This window comes from Eleutherodactylus coqui, chromosome 1 (assembly GCF_035609145.1).
Source record: "Eleutherodactylus coqui strain aEleCoq1 chromosome 1, aEleCoq1.hap1, whole genome shotgun sequence".
NCBI lineage: Eukaryota > Metazoa > Chordata > Amphibia > Anura > Eleutherodactylidae > Eleutherodactylus > Eleutherodactylus coqui.
The window spans coordinates 234,971,302-234,990,672 of NC_089837.1; the positions used below are offsets into that span (position 1 = coordinate 234,971,302).

Genomic DNA, 19,371 nt, shown 5'->3' on the forward strand with positions numbered 1-19,371 from the left:
TAACGCCGGGCTCACGCAGCCGTAGGCGGAATCCGCTTGCCGAGGCCCGCAGTGGATCCCAGCTGTGAGCCCGGCTGTGATCCTGCGTACGGCCGCGTACTGTACTGCGCATAACTGCCTACTCACACAGGCAGTCATGCGCAGTATATATATATTTTTTGTTTGTATTTCCCACACCGTCTCTTAGCGGTGACGCTGGTACCCGCAGCCCGTATACAACGTAGTTGCGTATGGGCTGCGGGTATATCCGCTACTATGGAGCACAATGGGCTCTATGCTGCGGATAGACGCGGTAAAATAGAACCTGCTGCGTTCTCTTTTCTGCGAGTGGATTACGCAATTCCAACCCGCTAATGTGGGCGGAATTGTGTAATCCAATGCGATTGATCTGCGTATTACCGCGGATCAGACGCATGCGGAATCTGTAATTCCTATCCGGTCATGTGAGACCGACCTAAGGTAGATCGCTACTTTTTTATTACGTGACCGGGGAACCGCTGAACGAGGCCAGCCGTCACTGCTCCAGGCTCTCCAGAGCAAGGAGATTTTAAGTTTCCTGGGCTCCCCGACTCCTGCGCATGTGTCCGGTATTTTGCCGGCGGTCGCATGTGCAGAATCCGGGTGAGTTCACAGATGAGGATCGCGTCGGGGTGCAAATACGGAGGCCTCTGGTAAAAAGTTTCATCTTATCTCACCGATCGCATCGGTGAGGAGAGATGAAACTAACTTTTTTTGAAAACTTTTACGTGATCGCCATTATCCATTGGATAACGGCGAACACATGATTAGGAACTGCTCACCGCGGCCCCCCGTGAAATCTCCAGGCTCTCGGCTAAGTTTTGTAGCCAAGAGCAGGGAGATTTTAGGTTATCCTGGCAATCCACGGCTTTTGCGCATGCGTCTGCCACTTTGGCAACGGCCGCGTACGCAGAAGCTGTGGTAAGGTCCGCGGATAAATCCGGGGGGCCTTAGGTACGTAATTTCATCCTTCCTCACGAATCATATCCGTGAGGGGAGATGAAATGTAAGCGTTTTAAACTCTTTTTTTTTTACTTTTTCAAACTTTTTTAAAAACTTTTTTTTACACTTTTTTTTACTTTAAATGATCACCGCTATCCATTGAAAACAGTGATCATCTATGCAGTGACATCCCTTTGCTCCTGCCTACACATGTATGTGTATGTACAGAGTTGCATACGAGGCACATAGAAAACAATAGAGCCATTTTTCTCTCACGTATCGACATGCTAATGTGCACCGATCAATAAATCCATTTCCTTGTATTGACTCTATTCACCGCGTGTCACATGGCTGTATATTGCGTGCTGAAAACACGCCCAGGGACATGAGCCCTAATCCAGCAGACAATGGGAAGTCTATCATATCAGTCACATGGTGTGGATATATGCAGGCAACACGGGGTTAATAGCTACTCTGCAGCTTGTGGTGTAAATGCACACTCAGCATGGGGGTGGGAATTTTCTAGACCTCATACTGACTGAAGTGGCTGACAACAGGGAGTAATTGCACTCTGTACAATAAAGTAAGGCTGCACGTGGCTCCCTCCGCCTGCACCTCACCGGAAATGGCTGTATCCCAGGCAACCAGGGCCGCGTCCTCCCTCATACCGGAAACGGAGTCTGCGCTGAGAGGGAAGCCCCCGTGGAACTTGAGTGTACTATAGATATATGCGCCCCCCCCCCCCCCCCCACCCCCGTGTGCTGGTAGTGTATATACCATTGTGGTGGGGGAGGGATTCTCTCCCCCCTGAGCCATAAAGTGTGGCTCCACTGCCGTCACATAGGAACATAATAATCAACGCTAAAATATGTAGTAATTCCGGGATTGGCCACTAGATGGCAGTCGTGCCACACCGCTAGTAATGTATTAGTGCAGCTCCATGACGACGGTCGCTTATCACCATGACAACGTTTTTCCTGACTTGTCTTCTGTCTTCTAGAGGAGCCATGGACTCTGCAGAGTGTAATGTGGAGGGAGAATATATCAAGAATCTGCAGCAACAGATCTACTTCCTGGAGCTGGAGGCGAACTTACTATATCCTTTACCAGGAAGCTCTGGAAACCTAAAGTTTATTAGCTAGATGGAATACTTTTACAATATGTAACATTACAGAATGCTAATAGCCCAAATATTGGGTTATACACTGTATCACCTCCTGGGGGGCCCAGCTAGATAAAGGAAGTGCACAGACTATTATTTTAGTACATTTAGAATCCTACTTCTTTTATGTCATTTTTAAGTTATTTTGATATTTGATTAAAAATAAATCTGGAAGGCAGCAGACATCTGCTAGTAAGAGGGACCCTGGGGATGAGCCTCAGTATACATCCACTACAATGTGAGAAATGTTAATTTGGGGTCTGGGTGCTCTCCAGGTTACATGCCAGTTGTTGTCCCCACCAGTAATGCACACAGTGCGGTTATGTCACCTCCATATTGCTGCATTCAGCCAAGGCGTAGCTTAAAGGACCAGTCCAGCAAAAATACATTTTCCCATGCCTGCCTCCCTCACCTGATAGCCTGCCACAGTCTGGAGGTCTCCAATGTATTCTGCAGTCCCCTTAAAGGGGTTGTCCCGCGATAGCAAGTGGGGGTATACACTTCTGTATGGCCATATTAATGCACTTTGTAATGTACATCGTGCATTAAATATGAGCCATACAGAAGTTATTCACTTACCTGCTCCGTTGCTAGCGTCTTCGTCTCCATGGTTCCGTCTAAATTCGCTGGCAGCTTGCTTTTTTAGACGCGCTTGCGCAGTCCGGTCTTCTGCTCTGAGCACGAGCCGCTTCAGCCTGCTAGCCGCTACAGCTCTTCTGCGCATGCGCAGACGAGCTGTCACTTCTCGGGAGCGCGCTGGAGCGGCCATTCTGTACCATCCTCTCTTAGAGGAAGGTGCAGAAACTTGAGCCGCCCAGCTGTCCCGAGAAGCCGCCCAGCCGCCCTGAGAAGCCGCCCAGCTGTCCCGAGAAGCCGCCCAGCTGTCCCGCCGTCCTGCCGCCCAGGTAAGTGATGGGCCGGGGGGGCTGCCGCTGGGCCGGGGGCCTGCCGCTGGGCCGGGGGGGTCTGCCGCTGGGCCGGGGGGGGGGGGGGCCGCCGCTGGGCCGGGGGGGTCTGCCTCTGGGCCAGGGGGGGGCTGCCGCTGGGCCGGGGGGGCCTTCGTCTGTTGTCAGGGGTCTAGCGCCGGTTACCTGCTGCCTGGCGGTGGGTGACTGTGTGCCGTGGTCGGCCGCGTTCAATCCAGGGGTCCGGTCGGCGGCTGCGGGGCGTCTGGTTGTCAGGGAGACACAGCTGGTAGCGTCTCGGGAGCGCGCACGTCGGGCTACAGCAAGCAACGGGAAAAAAGCCGGCGGCCATCTTGGGAAAATTTTTATAAGTTGCTGAAACGCTGGAACTGTAAGTACAAACCAGCTAGAAAAGTCATTTACAGGGGGGCTTAGTAATGTATGCTTAATAAGGGGGACTGGGCAAAAAAAAAATTCACTGCTTCCTCGAGACAACCCCTTTAATGCAGTGCAGTCCCCTATCTGATACTTATCAGGCATCATCTTGATGCTGAGATTTGTCCCCACTTTCACTATTCTGTGTTATCAATCTTATAACGCATTAGCGCATGAAAGCTAGAGACTGTACCATCTCACATAGGGGGTGGACAAAAATATGGAAACGCCATACAAAATGCATGGGATTTTAATCATGACCCCTACTTGGCTGAGAGTAGAGATGAGCGAGCACCAAAATGCTCGGGTGCTCGTTACTCGGGATGAAATTATCGTGATGCTCGAGGGTTCGTTTCGAGTAACGAACCCCATTGAAGTCAATGGGCGACCCGAGCATTTTTGTATTTCGCCGATGCTCGCTAAGGTTTTCATGTGTGAAAATCTGGGCAATTCAAGAAAGTGATGGGAACGACACAGCAATGGATAGGGCAGGCGAGGGGCTACATGTTGGGCTGCATCTCAAGTTCACAGGCCCCACTATTAAGCCACAATAGCGGCAAGAGTGCCCCCTCCCCCCCCCCAACAACTTTTACTTCTGAAAAGCCCTCATTAGCAATGCATACCTTAGCTAAGCACCACACTACCTCCAACAAAGCAGAATCACTGCCTGCATGACACTCCACTGCCACTTCTCCTGGCTTACATGCTGCCCAACCGCCCCCCCCCTCCCCCCCACAGGGCACACCAAAGTGTCCCTGCGCAGCCTTCAGCTGCCCTCATGCCACGCCACACTCATGTCTATTTAGAAGTGCGTCTGCCATGAGGAGGAACCGCAGGCACACACTGCAGAGGGTTGGCACGGCTAGGCAGCGACCCTCTTTAAAAGGGGCGGGGCGATAGCCCACAATGCTGTACAGAAGCAATGAGAAATAGAATCCTGTGCCACCGCCATCAGGAGCTGCACACGTGGGCATAGCAATGGGGAACCTATGTGCCACACACTATTCATTCTGTCAAGGTGTCTGCATGCCCCAGTCAGACCGCGGTTTTTAATTCATAGACACAGGCAGGTACAACTTCCTATTGTGAAGTCCCTGTGGACCGACAGCATGGGTGGCTCCCTGGAACCCACCGGCGGTACATAAAAATATCCCATTGCAGTGCCCATCACAGCTGAGGTAGTAATGTCATGTTTAATGCAGGTGGGCTTCGGCCCACACTGCATGCCCCAGTCAGACTGGGGTTCTTTACAAGTGGAAACAGATGCATTTATAATTCCTTGTGGACCCACAGCATGGGTGGGTGCCAGGAAGCCACTGGCGGTACATAGAAATATCCCATTGCATTGCCCAACACAGCTGAGGTAGTAATGTTGTGCTTAATACAGGTGGGCTTCGGCCCACACTGCATGCCCCAGTCAGACTGGGGTTCTTTACAAGTGGACAGATGTAGGTTAAACTCCGTGTGCACCTACAGCATGGGTGGCTCCCTGGAACCCACCGGCGGTACATAAAAATATCCCATTGCATTGCCCAACACAGCTGAGGTAGTAATGTCGTGCTTAATGCAGGTGGGCTTCGGCCCACACTGCATGCCCCAGTCTGACTGGGGTTCTTTACAAGTGGAAACAGATGCATTTATAATTCCCTGTGGACCCACAGCATGGGTGGGTGCCAGGAAGCCACCGGCGGTACATAGAAATATCCCATTGCATTGCCCAACACAGCTGAGGTAGTAATGTTGTGCTTAATACAGGTGGGCTTCGGCCCACACTGCATGCCCCAGTCAGACTGGGGTTCTTTACTAGTGGACAGATGTAGGTTAAACTCCGTGTGCACCTACAGCATGGGTGGCTCCCTGGAGCCCACCGGCGATACACAAAAATATCCCATTGCATTGCCCAACACAGCGGATGTAACATCAGCTGTAATGCAGGTGGGCTGAAAATTCATTTGATTACACTGTAGGCGAGGGCCCACAAAAATTGCTGTATCATACCAGACCTCATTAATGAGGAGCAGGCGGCGTTCGTGAGGAGAAGGGAGGGAAAGGACAACTGTAGAAGACTATTGCATGCTTCACGCATAGCGCGCTTAAACAAGATCCCCTTAGCATTTGTTGGAACCGACGCGGAAAAGGCGTTTGATCGGGTGGACTGGCAGTATATGAAAAGTACCCTTCTTAATTATAATATCCCAGTCAGCTTCGTATCAGCGATCTTTTCCCTTTACGACGCCCCTCACGCCAGGATTAGGGTGAACGACATTTTGTCACCCCCCTTCGAAATTAAGAATGGCACTCGTCAGGGGTGCCCCCTCTCTCCCTCCTTATTCGTCTTGGCCCTGGAGCCCCTACTGACGCAGATCAGACAAGACCCAGGTATAGCGGGGTTATCTGTGGGTGATACCTCCATATCCACCGCGGCCTTCGCGGACGACATTGTCTTCGTTATAACCAACCCGGAGGAAGGACTTTGTAGACTTGTCGAAATTCTGAAAGCATACGGCGAGATTTCAAATTTCAAAATCAATTTCGACAAGTCCACGGTCTTGAACGTTTCTATCCCGCCTGCGCTTGGCAAAAGACTCTCTAGCTCTTCACTGTTCGCGTGGTCAGAAACAGCTCTGGACTACCTGGGAGTTAAAATTCCAAAAAATTTAGATGATTTATTTGCAACTAATTTTGCCCCACTACTGGATAAGGTGAAAAAACTGGTTAAGGACTACGATTTACCAAGCATTTCCTGGTTCGGGAGACGCAATATACTTAAATCCTATATATTACCGATCATCCTCTACAAGATCAGGATGTTGCCAATATATCTTCCCCCGAGCTTTTTCAAGACGCTCCGTACGTTATTTGCAGCCTACGTGTGGAGGCAAAGAAGACCTAGACTAGCATACAGTCTAATGATCAGGAGGAAATCGGAAGGAGGTATAGGTCTACCTAACATTGTAGATTATTACCGGGCGGCCCAGTTAAATTACTGGATGGATTTGACACACCCCTTAGGAGACAAGCTCCTTCCAAAATTAGCACTGGACCACTCTAAGAGCGGTTCACTAGGTGACTTGTGGTTCCCGGAGAGGAAAAGATATCGCGCAAAAGATTTTTCCCTACTGCTGAAGGGCCCATGTGAAGTAGTAGATAAACTAAGGGAGAGTTTGACTCCGAGACCATCTCCAGTGACCCCGTTAAATTTATTACCTAGATATCTGACTCTGCAAGGAGATCCGGTTTCTTCCTCCATTTGGAAAAAATTTAATCGTTTTACGGTGGGGGATCTCCAAGGGATGGCTCATAAGCCGGTGGCAGAGATCATTCAAACACTTCTGCCGGACTGGTGCCCTTCATTCCTGGTGAGAGCCTCGGTGACAAGAGTCCTTGAGGATTTCCTTGGTACAAGTAGATCCACCAGGCCCAAAACACCATTCGAACGCTCCTTAATAGATCCTGACCCCAGGGCGCGCAGAATTTCGCGGCTTAGAGGTCAATTTATAGTTCCACAGGTGATAAATAAGCCCGCATTCTTGACCTCATGGGAAAGGGAATTGGGTATCCAGCTGACATCAGCGGACACTAAGTCAATCCTGGCCTCCGTGTATGGCCTTTCTCCATGCATCCTCGCCCAGGAATCTCACTATAAATTATTGGTTCGATGGTATAAAACTCCACAATGGTTGCATGCATACAAGTTGGCTCCAGATGACAGATGTTGGAGATGTGGAGTGGAGACTGGCTCCTATCTGCATATATGGTGGTCATGCGGGAAACTTAAGACCTTCTGGAGAGGAGTGGACGTGGTGCTGGGTAAGATAAAACAGAACTTTGCTTTAACACCAGAGATGATCTTTCTATGGAGACCGTCCCAAACGTTCCATCCGTTGAGAGACAGATTGGTAGCCCAACTGATCGACGCAGCTAAAGCTCTGATTCCGTTGCATTGGAGGGAGGAGTCTCCTCCCCTTCTCTCACATTGGAAGGAGAAGGTGGATTGGATTTATAACTTAGAAGAGCTCGCTAGCTGGCAAAACAATACACAAGAGAAATTCATTACAACGTGGCACCCCTGGCGTGATCTGAGGCTCTTAGACATACTAGCCCAGTAGTCAATGTGCTATCCTATACCCCCCCCATACCCTCACCCCACCCCTCTCTACCGCCCCCGGCTTCCCCCACAAGTTGTTATACAGGTATTGAATACAAGCACTTACCCCCGGGGCCAATAGGTCCATTCGGGGGGTGGATATACTGCGGCTGCAGTACCCTGAATTGGTGTAATACGCGTTTGTTGTGAATTATCTTGTCAGGGCAGTAGATACCTTTGAATAGGTTGATGTTTATATGACAAGTAACTTTCCTTGTATGTATCGAAAAATCTTGAATAAAATTTGATTTGAAAAAAAATAAATAAATAAATAAAAAAATTGCTGTATCAACAGTACTAATGTACATCCAAAAAATTGGCCATGGCCAACCAAGAGGGCAGGTGAAACCCATTAATCGCTTTGGTTAATGTGGCTTAAGTGGTAACTAGGCCTGGAGGCAGCCCAGTTTAACGAAAAATTGGTTCAAGTTAAAGTTTCAACGCTTTTAAGAGCATTGAAACATATAAAAATTGTTTAGAAAAATTATATGAGTGAGCCTTGTGGCCTTAAGAAAAATTGCCCGTTCAGCGTGATTACCTGAGGTTTCAGGAGGAGGAGCAGGAGGAGGAGGAGGAATATTAGACACAGATTGATGAAGCAGAAATGTCCCCGTTTTGGATGGTGAGAGAGAACGTAGCTTCCATCCGCGGGTGCAGCCTACGTATTGCTTACGTATCGCTGCTGTCCGCTGGTGGAGAAGAGAAGTCTGGGGAAATCCAGGCTTTGTTCATCTTGATGAGTGTAAGCCTGTCGGCACTGTCGGTTGACAGGTGGATACGCTTATCCGTGATGATTCCCCCAGCCACACTAAACACACTCTCTGACAAGATGCTAGCCGCAGGACAAGCAAGCACCTCCAGGGCATACAGCGCAAGTTCAGGCCACGTGTCCAGCTTCGACACCCAGTAGTTGTAGGGGGCAGAGGCGTCACGGAGGACGGTCGTGCGATCGGCTACTTACTCCCTCACCATCCTTTTACAGTGCTCCCGCCGACTCAGCCTTGACTGGGGAGCGGTGACACAGTCTTGCTGGGGAGCCATAAAGCTGGCAAAGGCCTTGGAGAATGTTCCCCTGCCTGCGCTGTACATGCTGCCTGATCTCTGCGCCTCCCCTGCTACCTGGCCCTCGGAACTGCGCCTTCTGCCACTAGCGCTGTCGGATGGGAAGTTTACCATCAGTTTGTCCACCAGCGCCCTGTGGTATAGCATCATTCTCGAACCCCTTTCCTCTTCGGGAATGAGAGTGCAAAGGCTCTCCTTATACCGTGGATCGAGCAGTGTGTACACCCAGTAATCCGTAGTGGCCAGAATGCGTGTAACGCGAGGGTCACGAGAAAGGCATCCTAACATGAAGTCAGCCATGTGTGCCAGGGTACCTGTACGCAACACATGGCTGTCTTCACTAGGAAGATCACTTTCAGGATCCTCCTCCTCCTCCTCTTCCTCCTCCTCAGGCCATACACGCTGAAAGAATGACAGCCCAGCAGCATGTGTACCCTCACCAGTGGGCCAAGCTGTCTCTTCCCCCTCCTCCTCATCCTCCTCATGCTCCTCCTCCTCCTCTTCAACGCGCTGAGATATAGACAGGCGGGTGCTCTGACTATCCAGCGACATACTGTCTTCCCCCGCCTCTGTTTCCGAGCGCAAAGCATCTGCCTTTATGCTTTGCAGGGAACTTCTCAAGATGCATAGCAGAGGAATGGTGACGCTAATGATTGCAGCATCGCCGCTCACCACCTGGGTAGACTCCTCAAATTTTCCAAGGACCTGGCAGATGGCTGCCAACCAGGGCCACTCTTCTGTAAATAATTGAGGAGGCTGACTCCCACTGCGCCGCGCAAGTTGGAGTTGGTATTCCACTATAGCTCTACGCTGCTCAAAGAGTCTTGCCAACATGTGGAGCGTAGAGTTCCACTGTGTGGGCACGTCGCACAGCAGTCGGTGCACTGGCAGATTAAACCTATGTTGCAGTGTCCGCAGGGTGGCAGCGTGCGTGTGGGATTTGCGGAAATGTGCGCAGAGCCGGCGCACCTTTCCGAGCAGGTATGACAAGTGGGGGTAGCTTTTCAGAAAGCGCTGAACCACCAAATTAAAGACATGGGCCAGGCATGGCACGTGCGTGAGGCTGCCAAGCTGCAGAGCCACCACCAGCTTACGGCCGTTGTCACACACGACCATGCCCGGTTGGAGGCTCAGCGGCGCAAGCCAGTGGTCGGTCTGCTCTGTCAGACCGTGCAGCAGTTCGTGGGCCGTGTGCCTCTTCTCTCCTAAGCTGAGTAGTTTCAGCACGGCCTGCTGACGCTTGCCCCTCCGCTGTGCTGCCACGCCGCGTGACACCGACTGCTGGCGACGTGCTGCTGACACATCTTGATTGCGAGACAGAGGTTGCGTTGGAGGAGGAGGAGGAGGAAGGTGCTTTAGTGGAGGAAGCATACACCGCCGCAGATACCACCACCGAGCTGTGGCCCGCAATTCTGGGGGTGGGTAGGACGTGAGCGGTCCCAGGCTCTGACTCTATCCCAGCCTCCACTAAATTCACCCAATGTGCCGTCAGGGAGATATAGTGGCCCTGCCCGCCTGTGCTTGTCCACGTGTCCGTTGTTAAGTGGACCTTGGGAGTAACCGCGTTGGTGAGGGCGCGTACAATGTTGCGGGAGACGTGGTCGTGCAGGGCTGGGACGGCACATCGGGAAAAGTAGTGGCGCCTGGGAACCGAGTAGCGCGGGGCCGCCGCCGCCATCATGCTTTTGAAAGCCTCCGTTTCTACAAGCCTATACGGCAGCATCTCTAGGCTGATCAATTTTGCAATGTGCACGTTTAACGCTTGAGCGTGCGGGTGCGTGGCGTCGTACTTGCGCTTGCGCTCAAACTGTGGCACTAGCGACGTCTGGACGCTGCGCTGAGAGACATTGCTGGATGGGGCCGAGGACAGCGGAGGTGAGGGTGTGGGTGCAGGCCAGGAGACGGTAGTGCCTGTGTCCTCAGAGGGGGGTTGGATCTCAGTGGCAGGTTGGGGCACAGGGGGAGAGGCAGTGGTGCAAACCGGAGGCGGTGAACGGGTATCGTCCCACCTTGTGGGGTGCTTGGCCATCATATGCCTGCGCATGCTGTTGGTGGTGCCTCCCCAGCTGATCTTGGCGCGACAAAGGTTGCACACCACTGTTCGTCGGTCGTCAGGCGTCTCTGTGAAAAACTGCCACACCGTAGAGCACCTTGACCTGTGCAGGGTGGCATGGCGCGAGGGGGCGCTTTGGGAAACAGTTGGTGGATTATTTGGTCTGGCCCTGCCTCTACCCCTGGCCACCGCACTGGCTCGGCCTGTGCTCACACCCTCACTTGGCCCTCCGCGTCCTCGGCCGCGTCCACTTCCTCTAGGCCTACCCCTACCCCTCAGCATGCTGTATTACCAGTGATTTGATTTCCCAGGCAGGAAAGAAATTGGCGCAAGGCTGCACTCAACCGTAGCTGGTTGCGTCTGATTTTTTTACGTTCTCCACGCAGCACAGACGTACCCAGAGCCCTTAGGACTGACACAGGCAGGGCAAATATACTTTCTTCCCTTTTGTTTAAAAGGATAGGCCCACTGCGTCTATTCACTGAATAATAAGTTTAATAACTGTGTTGCGGCCCTGCAAAACTGTCACAGAACTTTACTGTTGCAGAGTTACTAACTGTGGCAGAGCAGGTATTTCCCAGGCAGGAAAGAAATTGGCGCAAGGCTGCACTCAACCGTAGCTGGTTGCGTCTGATTTTTGTACGTTCTCCATGCAGCACACACGTACACGGAGACCTTAGGACTGACACAGGCAGGCCAAATATAATTATTTCGCTTTTTTGCAAAGGGAAGGCCCCACTGCGTATATTCAATGAACAATACGTTTAATAACTGTGGTGTGGCCCTGAAAAAGTGTCACACAACTTTAGTGTAGCAGAGTTATTAACTCTGGCAGAGCAGGTATTTGCCAGTCAGGAAAGACAATGGCGCAAGCCTGCAGTAAACCGTAGCTGGTTGCGTCTGATTTTTGTACGTTCTCCACGCAGCACACACGTACACGGAGACCTTAGGACTGACACAGGCAGGCCAAATATAATTATTTCGCTTTTTTGCAAAGGGAAGGCCCCACTGCGTATATTCAATGAACAATACGTTTAATAACTGTGGTGTGGCCCTGAAAAAGTGTCACACAACTTTAGTGTAGCAGAGTTATTAACTCTGGCAGAGCAGGTATTTGCCAGTCAGGAAAGACAATGGCGCAAGCCTGCAGTAAACCGTAGCTGGTTGCGTCTGATTTTTGTACGTTCTCCACGCAGCACACACGTACACGGAGACCTTAGGACTGACACAGGCAGGCCAAATATAATTATTTCGCTTTTTTGCAAAGGGAAGGCTCCACTGCGGATATTCAATGAACAATACGTTTAATAACTGTGGTGTGGCCCTGAAAAAGTGTCACACAACTTTAGTGTAGCAGAGTTATTAACTCTGGCAGAGCAGGTATTTGCCAGTCAGGAAAGACAATGGCGCAAGCCTGCAGTAAACCGTAGCTGGTTGCGTCTGATTTTTGTACGTTCTCCACGCAGCACACACGTACACGGAGACCTTAGGACTGACACAGGCAGGCCAAATATAATTATTTCGCTTTTTTGCAAAGGGAAGGCCCCACTGCGTATATTCAATGAACAATACGTTTAATAACTGTGGTGTGGCCCTGAAAAAGTGTCACACAACTTTAGTGTAGCAGAGTTATTAACTCTGGCAGAGCAGGTATTTGCCAGTCAGGAAAGACAATGGCGCAAGCCTGCAGTAAACTGTAGCTGGTTGCGTCTGATTTTTGTACGTTCTCCACGCAGCACACACGTACACGGAGACCTTAGGACTGACACAGGCAGGCCAAATATAATTATTTCGCTTTTTTGCAAAGGGAAGGCCCCACTGCGTATATTCAATGAACAATAACTGTGTTGTGGCCCTGCCTACACAATTCTGTCCCTGTAGTATCAATGGTGGGTGCAATGCTCTGCACAGACGATTTTTAGAAAAAAAAAAAAATGCAACACTGCTAACAGCAGCCAGCACAGTACTGCACACGGTTAAATTTGGCCCTAGAAAGGACCGTTGAGGTTCTTGAAGGCTACACTCACTCCTAACACTCTCCCTGCCTAAGCACCACTTCTGTCCCTAATGCCGGGTGCAATGCTCTGCACTGCCGATTTTGAGAAGAAAAAAAAAAACCACTGCTAGCAGCAGCCTGCACACAGGTAGATGTGGCCCTAAGAAGGACCTTTGGGGTTCTTGAAGCCTACACTAACTCCTAACGCTCTCCCTACAGCAGCTCAGGCACCAGCAGCACTGTCCCTCACTAACTCACAAGACATCTGAGGCGAGCCGCGGGAGGGGCCGACTTTTATACTCGGGTGACATCTGATCGCCCCAGCCACTCACAGCAGGGGGGTGATATAGGGCTTGAACGTCACAGGGGGAAGTTGTAATGCCTTCCCTGTCTTTCAATTGGCCAGAAAAGCGCGCTAACGTCTCAGAGAGGAAACTGAAAGTAACCGGAACAGCGCGTGGTACTCGTTACGAGTAACGAGCATCCCGAACACCCTAATATTCGCACGAATATCAAGCTCGGACGAGTATGTTTGCTCATCTCTAGCTGAGAGCTTTCCTGACAAATTTGTGCTTGCTTCACCTCTTGTCCTGCTCTGGGTGGTTTTGGGAGCCAACTAGTAACAGCAGCTGAGTGGCTTGAAACCCCTGACCAATGGCAGCATCTGTATCATATTACCTCCACGTAAAATTGGTCTCTACATGTCCTATTGAAATATGATTTATAATCCTATGTAATTTAAGGCATGCAATTTGTACGGTGTTTCCATATTTTGTCCACCTCCTGTATATACTGGGGATATAGCTACATCATGAATGGGAAAAAAAAATCACCGGAGTTCCCTTTAAGGGTATATTTACATGTGGCCGATGAGTTGAAGAAATTTCCCCATTCATCTCAATGGGTTTTGCAGAGATCCATGTGCTTCCCGCTAATCCAAGCGCATGCAGATAAACAGAACTGACTTTCAGTTGCAGAAGTTTTTACAACAAATTTTCTGTACGTGATATACTTATGATATAGGGCCCAGAGGCAAAAGCTATAGCGGGGTCTCCCCCTAACCGTATATAGAACTACTTACGGTAAGATAGCTCAATGAAGTATAAAACAAAAAGCTGTGCTCCAATAAATCAAGCACCTGGACACAGAAGAGTGTGAACCGTAGTGCAAGCACTGCTGGGAAACAGTATGTATATAATGGTATGTATATAAATATCCTCCTTCATCCACTAGGAGGACCACACAAGACAGCCAGGTTACTGACCTGAACTACATAGCCGTAAATAGTTCTAAAGTTAGTCCCTCCATGGTAGCTGTAGTATCCTTCACAAATGAATAGCACTAGAGATGAGCGAGCACCAAAATGCCCGGGTGCTCGTTACTCGAGACAAACTTTTCGCGATGCTCGAGGGTTCGTTTCAAATAACGAACCCCATTGAAGTCAATGGGCGACCCGAGCATTTTTGTATATCGCCGATGCTCGCTAAGGTTTTCATTTGTGAAAATCGGGGCAATTCAAGAAAGTGATGGGAACGACACAGCAACGGATAGGGCAGGCGAGGGGCTACATGTTGGGCTGCATCTCAAGTTCCCAGGTCCCACTATTAAGCCACAAGAGCGGCAAGAGTGGGCCCCCCCCCCAACAACTTTTACTTCTGAAAAGCCCTCATTAGCAATGGATACCTTAGCTAAGCACCACACTACCTCCAACAAAGCACAATCACTGCCTGCATGACACTCCGCTGCCACTTCTCCTGGGTTACATGCTGCCCAACCCCCCCTGCACGACCCAGTGTCCACAGCGCACACCAAATTGTCCCTGCGCAGCCTTCAGCTGCCCTCATGCCACGCCACACTCATGTCTATTTATAAGTGCGTCTGCCAGAGGAACCGCAGGCACACACTGCAGAGGGTTGGCACGGCTAGGCAGCGACCCTCTTTAAAAGGGGCGGGGCGATAGTCCACAATGCTGTAAAGAAGCAATGAGAAATCCAATCCTGTGCCACCTCCATATGGAGCTGCACACGTGGGCATAGCAATGGGGAACCTATGTGCCACACACTATTCATTCTGTCAAGGTGTCTGCATGCCCCAGTCAGACCGCGGTTTTTTATAAATAGTCACAGGCAGGTACAACTCCGCAATGGGAATTCCGTGTGCACCCACAGCATGGGTGGCTCCCTGGAACCCACCGGCGGTACATAAAAATATCCCATTGCATTGCCCATCACAGCTGAGGTAGTAATGTCATGTTTAATGCAGGTGGGCTTCGGCCCACACTGCATGCCCAGTCAGACTGGGGCTCTTTAGAAGTGGACACAGATGCATTTACAACTCCCTGTGGACCCACAGCATGGGTGGGTGCCAGGAAGCCACCGGCGGTACATAACAATATCCCATTGCATTGCCCATCACAGCTGAGGTAGTAATGTCATGTTTAATGCAGGTGGGCTTCGGCCCACACTGCATGCCCCAGTCAGACTGGGGTTCTTTAGAAGTGGACACATGCAGTTACAACTCCCTGTGGACCGACAGCATGGGTGGGTGCCAGGAAGCCACCGGCGGTACATAAAAATATCCCATTGCATTGCCCATCACAGCTGAGGTAGTAATGTCATGTTTAATGCAGGTGGGCTTCGGCCCATACTGCATGCCCCAGTCAGACTGGGGTTCTTTAGAAGTGGAAACAGATGCATTTACAACTCCCTGTGGACCCACAGCATGGGTGGCTCCCTGGAACCCACCGGCGGTACATAAAAATATCCCATTGCATTGCCCATCACAGCTGAGGTAGTAATGTCATGTTTAATGCAGGTGGGCTTCGGCCCACACTGCATGCCCAGTCAGACTGGGGTTCTTTAGAAGTGGACACAGATGCATTTACAACTCCCTGTGGACCCACAGCATGGGTGGGTACCAGGAAGCCACCGGCGGTACATAACAATATCCCATTGCATTGCCCATCACAGCTGAGGTAGTAATGTCATGTTTAATGCAGGTGGGCTTCGGCCCACACTGCATGCCCCAGTCAGACTGGGGTTCTTTACAAGTGGAAACAGATGCATTTACAACTCCCTGTGGACCCACAGCATGGGTGGCTCCCTGGAACCCACCGGCGGTACATAAAAATATCCCATTGCATTGCCCATCACAGCTGAGGTAGTAATGTCATGTTTAATGCAGGTGGGCTTCGGCCCACACTGCATACCCAGTCAGACTGGGGTTCTTTAGAAGTGGACACAGATGCATTTACAACTCCCTGTGGACCCACAGCATGGGTGGGTGCCAGGAAGCCACCGGCGGTACATAAAAATATCCCATTGCAGTGCCCAACACAGCTGATGTAACGTCAGCTGTAATGCAGGTGGGCTAAAAATTAATTTGATTACACTGTAGGCGAGGGCCCACAAAAATTGCTGTATCAACAGTACTAATGTACATCAGAAAAATTGCCCATGGCCAACCAAGAGGGCAGGTGAAACCCATTAATCGCTTTGGTTAATGTGGCTTAATTGGTAACTAGGCCAGGAGGCAGCCCAGTTAAAATAAAAATTGGTTAAGGTGAAAGTTTCAACGCTTTAATGAGCATTGAAACGTATAAAAATTGTTTAGAAAAATTATATGACTGAGCCTTGTGGGCCTAAGAAAAGTTGCCCCTTCGGCGTGATTACGTCAGGTTTCAGGAGGAGGAGCAGGAGGAGGAGGAATATTATACACAGATTGATGAAGCGAAAAGGTCCCCGTTTTTGTTGGGGATACAGAACGATGCTTCCATCCGCGGGTGCAGCCTACGTATTGCTTAGGTATCGCTGCTGTCCGCTGGTGGAGAAGAGAAGTCTGGGGAAATCCAGGCTTTGTTCATCTTGATGAGTGTAAGCCTGTCGGCACTGTCGGTTGACAGGCGGGTACGCTTATCTGTGATGATTCCCCCAGCCGCACTAAACACCCTCTCTGACAAGACGCTAGCCGCAGGACAAGCAAGCACCTCCAGGGCATACAGCGCGAGTTCAGGCCACGTGTCCAGCTTCGACACCCAGTAGTTGTAGGGGGCAGAGGCGTCACGGAGGACAGTCGTGCGATCGGCTACGTACTCCCTCACCATCCTTTTACAGTGCTCCTGCCGACTCAGCCGTGACTGGGGAGCGGTGACACAGTCTTGCTGGGGAGCCATAAAGCAGGCAAGGGCCTTAGAGAGTGTTGGCCTGCCTGTGCTGTACATGCTGCCTGATCTCCGCGCCTCCCCTGCTACCTGGCCCTCGGAACTGCGCCTTCGGCCACTAGCGCTGTCGTATGGGAATTTTACCATCAGTTTGTCCGCCAGGGTCCTGTGGTATAGCAACACTCTCGAACCCCTTTTCTCTTCGGGTATGAGAGTGGAAAGGTTCTCCTTATACCATGGGTCGAGCAGTGTGTACACCCAGTAATCCGTAGTGGCCAGAATGCGTGTAACACGAGGGTCACGAGAAAGGCATCCTAACATGAAGTCAGCCATGTGTGCCAGGGTACCTGTACGCAACACATGGCTGTCCTCACTAGGAAGATCACTTTCAGGATCCTCCTCCTCCTCCTCCTCCTCAGGCCATACACGCTGAAAGGATGACAGGCCAGCAGCATGTGTACCCTCACCAGTGGGCCAAGCTGTCTCTTCCCCCTCCTCCTCATCTTCCTCCTCCTCCTCCTCCTCCTCACCGCGCTGAGATATAGACAGGAGGGTGCTCTGACTATCCAGCGACATACTGTCTTCCCCCGACTCTGTTTCCGAGTGCAAAGCGCCTGCCTTTATGCTTTGCAGGGAACATCTCAAGAGGCATAGCAGAGGAATGGTGACGCTAATGATTGCAGCATCCCCGCTCACCACCTGGGTAGACTCCTCAAACTTTCCAAGGACCTGGCAGATGTCTGCCAACCAGGCCCACTCTTCTGAAAATAATTGAGGAGGCTGACTCCCACTGCGCCGCCCATGTTGGAGTTGGTATTCCACTATAGCTCTACGCTGCTCATAGAGCCTGGCCAACATGTGGAGCGTAGAGTTCCACCGTGTGGGCACGTCGCACAGCAGTCGGTGCACTGGCAGATTAAACCGATGTTGCAGGGTGCGCAGGGTGGCAGTGTCCGTGTGGGACTTACGGAAATGTGCGCAGAGTCGGCGCACCTTTCCGAGCAGGTCTGACAAGCGTGGGTAGCTTTTCAGAAAGCGCTGAACCACCAAATTAAAGACGTGGGCCAGGCATGGCACGTGCGTGAGGCTGCCGAGCTGCAGAGCCGCCACCAGGTTACGGCCGTTGTCACACACGACCATGCCCGGTTGGAGGCTCAGCGGCGCAAGCCAGCGGTCGGTCTGCTCTGTCAGACCCTGCAGCAGTTCGTGGGCCGTGTGCCTCTTATCTCCTAAGCTGAGTAGTTTCAGCACGGCCTGCTGACGCTTGCCCACCGCTGTGCTGCCACGCCGCGCGACACCGACTGCTGGCGGCGTGCTGCTGCTGCTGACACATCTTGATTGCGAGACAGAGGTTGCGTTGGAGGAGGAGGAGGAGGGTGGTTTAGTGGAGGAAGCATACACCGCCGCAGATACCACCACCAAGCTGTGGCCCGCAATTCTGGGGGTGGGTAGGACGTGAGCGGTCCCAGGCTCTGACTCTGTCCCAGCCTCCACTAAATTCACCCAATGTGCCGTCAGGGAGATATAGTGGCCGTCCCCGCCTGTGCTTGTCCACGTGTCCGTTGTTAAGTGGACCTTGGCAGTAACCGCGTTGGTGAGGGCGCGTACAATGTTGCGGGAGACGTGGTCGTGCAGGGCTGGGACGGCACATTGGGAACTGAGTAGCGCGGGGCCGCCGTCGCCATCATACTTTTGAAGGACTCCGTTTCCACAACCCTATACGGCAGCATCTCCAGGCTGATAAATTTGGCTACGTGCACGTTTAACACTTGAGCGTGCGGGTGCGTGGCGGCGTACTTGCGCTTGCGCTCAAACACTTGCGCTAGCGACGGCTGGATGGTGCGCTGAGAGACATTGGTGGATGGGGCCGAGGACAGCGGAGGTGAGGGTGTGGGTGCAGGCCAGGAGACGGTAGTGCCTGTGTCCTCAGAGCGGGGTTGGATCTCAGTGGCAGGTTGGGGCACAGGGGGAGAGGCAGCGGTGCAAACCGGAGGCGGTGAACGGCCTTCGTCCCACCTTGTGGGGTGCTTGGCCATCATATGTCTGCGCATGCTGGTGGTGGTGAGGCTGGTGGTGGTGGCTCCCTGGCTGATCTTGGCGCGACAAAGGTTGCACACCACTGTTCGTCGGTCGTCTGCACTCTCAGTGAAAAACTGCCAGACCTTTGAGCACCTCTGCCTCTGCAGGGTGGCATGGCGCGAGGGGGCGCTTTGGGAAACAGTTGGTGGATTATTCGGTCTGGCCCTGCCTCTACCCCTGGCCACCGCACTGCCTCTTGCAACCTGCCCTGCTGCTGCCCTTGCCTCCCCCTCTGAAGACCTGTCCTCAGTAGGCGTAGCAAACCAGGTGGGGTCAGTCACCTCATTGTCCTGCTGCTCTTCCTCAGAATCCTCGGTGCGCTCCTCCCTCGAACTTAATGCCCTTACTACTACCTCACTGATCGACAACTGTGTCTCATCGTCATCGGCCTCCTCACCCACTGAAAGGTCTTG

General features: G+C 51.7%; 1 protein-coding gene across 4 annotated transcripts in view; it reads left to right on the forward strand.

Moving 5' to 3' along the window:
• Positions 1-1,627: 1,627 nt before the first annotated feature.
• Positions 1,628-19,371, forward strand: part of LOC136611531 (uncharacterized protein MCAP_0864-like) — an 88,734-nt gene continuing 70,990 nt past the window's right edge. Inside the window, exons 1-2 of one of the 4 annotated variants that reach the window (XM_066591222.1) lie at positions 1,628-1,675; positions 1,961-2,056. In XM_066591222.1, the coding sequence (XP_066447319.1) occupies positions 1,968-2,056 (89 nt within the window). In that variant the 5' untranslated portion in view covers positions 1,628-1,675; positions 1,961-1,967. Of the gene's footprint in view, positions 1,676-1,764; positions 2,057-19,371 lie in introns of those variants that run through there. The other 3 variants (XM_066591214.1, XM_066591232.1, XM_066591205.1) reach the window with 3 other exon arrangements.